General features: G+C 43.7%; 1 protein-coding gene across 1 annotated transcript in view; it reads left to right on the forward strand.

Annotated features, from left to right (window-relative positions):
* Positions 1 to 1,081, forward strand: part of LOC111139982 (RAS and EF-hand domain containing) — a 68,470-nt gene extending 67,389 nt beyond the window's left edge. Inside the window, 1 exon segment of the mRNA XM_022492374.1 lies at positions 1,001 to 1,081. Coding sequence (XP_022348082.1) covers positions 1,001 to 1,081 — 81 coding nt within the window.
* Positions 1,082 to 2,956: the final 1,875 nt, after the last annotated feature.

Here is a 2,956-nt window from a genome sequence, read left to right on the forward strand (position 1 = left end):
CCCTGCAATTCTCCTTCCTGAAAGGACATTGTCTCCAGGCAAAGATGCACAAAAATAACTTCATCAATTACAACTGTGGCAAGTGCAGTACAGAGAAGACACAGAGGGCTGTGAGGTTCCCTAATAGCAAGACCTGACAGGGACATGCCAGGCTTAGACACACTGAAACTTGATTTCAGGGGAGGATTATGGAAAAATTCGAAAAGTAGGTAGGAGTCAGCCTGGAGAAGGGGGTTGATGGGCATAACCCAGGTAATGGGAACAGCAGGTGCAAAGATCGTGAGGTAAGGGGGAATTTGGAACATTGGAGAAACAGAGGGAAGATTAGAGTAACCAGAGCATTGAGAGCGAGGGAGGAGGGTGGCAGGTAAAGCTAGGAGTTGGGCCGGGACTACATGGACGCGAGGCCTTGTCAGCCATGGGGAAGCATCTGAGCGTTACTTGAAGAGGAATGGGAAACACTGAAAGGTGTGAAGCAGGAGAGTGATATGATCAGTGGTCATATCCATAACTGCTGGGAGATAGAATAATAGAGCCCTGGACAGCATCCATTGGGTTTAACAACATGGAGGTTGTTGAATCTTGAAGGCAAAGATGATAGTGTGAAGGGTTGCGAGTTAGCTGGGGGCCCAAAGAAGACATACTTTTGATGGACATTTAATTCGTGAGTGGTTACCTTAAGCTACCATTTTACCTCTCTCAGATTATCCGATAGAGAACGTTTGGTAGAACCGTGAAGAATAAGAACCTTAAAACATGAAATGGTGTATTGTGCTGCTTTTAAGGCAAAATAAAAAGTCCCCTGACTCGGAGCTGTTGTGTCTGGAATAACTAGACCCAAATGCACTATTTTTAAAGTATCAAAACCATGAATCCTATTCTTAGCTGTTAGAATACTCAACAGGAGAATATGTTTATTTTATTTGTTGGTTTCAAAAGCTAAAATTCCAGGAGCCTTAAGTAAAGGCTTCATTTATTTGTGTTTATTTCTTTTCTACAGACCTATGGGGCATTATTCTGTGAAACCAGCGCCAAATATGGCTCGAATATAGTGGAAGCTGTTCTCCATCTTGCTCGGTAAAATGTTGTCTTATATTTGGAAAACTGAACGCAGGATTGTATTTTCACGTAGTCGGTGCATATGCCCAATTTCTGGACCATAACGTGAATATACATTGGAAAACACTGTCTTGTATTTCAGTGGTGGTTAGAGGAACAATTGAACACAGATTTTAGAAAAACTGGTAGTGCTGCTTATTCACTGTGAACACTGGCAAAGTACCTTTACTGCCAAACAAAGCAGGTGCATCTGAGGTATCGCTGACATTTCTGCAAAATGTCACCGCAAAGCTAACAGTTGACTTGTATGAATCATTTCCAGGAACCAGATTTTAAACACAAGAGACTATTATGAAATTAACTACCTATTATGACATTTTCTGGGATAAAGGAGAAAAAAAGCAACTCAACAAAGCAAATTGTGTATCATGCCAGTTGGAAGCACTTTATTAAAATAATTACTCAGGTAATTATTAAGCTCAGGCAGTGGTGTTAATAATAAATAACATTTTGGGATGTAGATTAGAATGAAAATTACATCCTCGAGGAACTTGGATATAAATGTGAGTGTTTTTTAATCCTTGGAGTAAATTTGAATTTTAAGAAATAACATTATCTTTTAGATTTATGTCTTCTGCCTGGTTTTCTGCCACAAATGAAAAGATGATTCTTTACTGGCCTAAAGAGATTAAATATCCAAGAGAAAAAAGAAGGAAAAAAAGAAAAAATGAGCATGAACAAAATCAGGCCAGTGATCTTTAACTGCTGATGAAGCAAAGACATAATTTGGGGTGTGTAGGTTTTTTTCTGATCATATGTGAAATTTTATAAGAATCTTAGCTTTAGTATGATAGATGACTTCTTCTGCTCCTATACAGTGACAAGTAAAATACATCGCAGTGTTCCAATGCTACTTTTCTATTGATGACTCAGTGTTTATAATGCTTACCAGCTGCTTAGACTGGGGCCTTGGGCAAGATCCTTGCCCTCACTTGAGAAAATCAGGAAATGGGCCCCAGCACTTTAAATGGTCTGCTTGACATTAGTCTGTGGCAGGCCTTGGCAGATACCTTGGGCTCGAACTGAGTCTTTGAACATTATCTTCTTTGATATCAGTCCGAGAGAGAGCCCCTTGCCTGCACCATGCTGGAAATCATCTTTGTGTGAAGCAAAGACAGTGCTAACTCTGAGTGTAACCTAGATCGGGTGGAAGAAAAGCAAACATTTAAGCATGTGTAGATTCAAGGGAATGACATGGCTTTCTGCCTGTGATTAGTAGGAGAATCATGGGCTCATACCACATTTGTCAAACAAGAGCCCAGGTAAACTAAGCTGGGTGAAATAATGGATTCCATGTACCTGTGGGTGTGAAGGGGCCGCTGGCCAGTTTGACCAAGGAAGGCTCATTCAGTACAGGCGGTTGGGGGCGGGAGGTGGGTGGAGACTGGGTGAGATGCACTGACAGTGGACTCACTGCTGAACTGGTAGGTGTTAGTCCTTTCTCAGGTGTTCATGCTGATGCTTCGCTACAACATACCCAGGGATTCCTAGGTGGAAGTGCTCTGCTTGCTGGGCTAGGGGGGGTTTGGGGAGGACCTTCGGGTCTTTAGAGCATCGCTGGGCCCAAAGCTGAACCGCAGCGGGCAGGGGTGGGGTCCCTAGCTTTGGCAGCGGGGTGCTGACCTGTTGCTCGGCCCAGCAGAGAAGGATGCTGTGCGCAGGCCTCCTGCCAGGCTGTTGCCTCCGGCCCCGCTTAATGGAGGACCACGGTGCAGGAGGCTCAAAGTACGGTCTTAAATCTCCCCTCAAACAGCTGTGGAGTCGGACGAGTCCCTCTTGGCATCTCTAGTCTGTAAAATGAGGGAGGGGGCTGGAGAAGCGACCCCCAAGGTCCTCT

Source organism: Enhydra lutris, unplaced genomic scaffold (assembly GCF_002288905.1).
Source record: "Enhydra lutris kenyoni isolate GAN:26980312 unplaced genomic scaffold, ASM228890v2 scaffoldscaffold133, whole genome shotgun sequence".
NCBI lineage: Eukaryota > Metazoa > Chordata > Mammalia > Carnivora > Mustelidae > Enhydra > Enhydra lutris.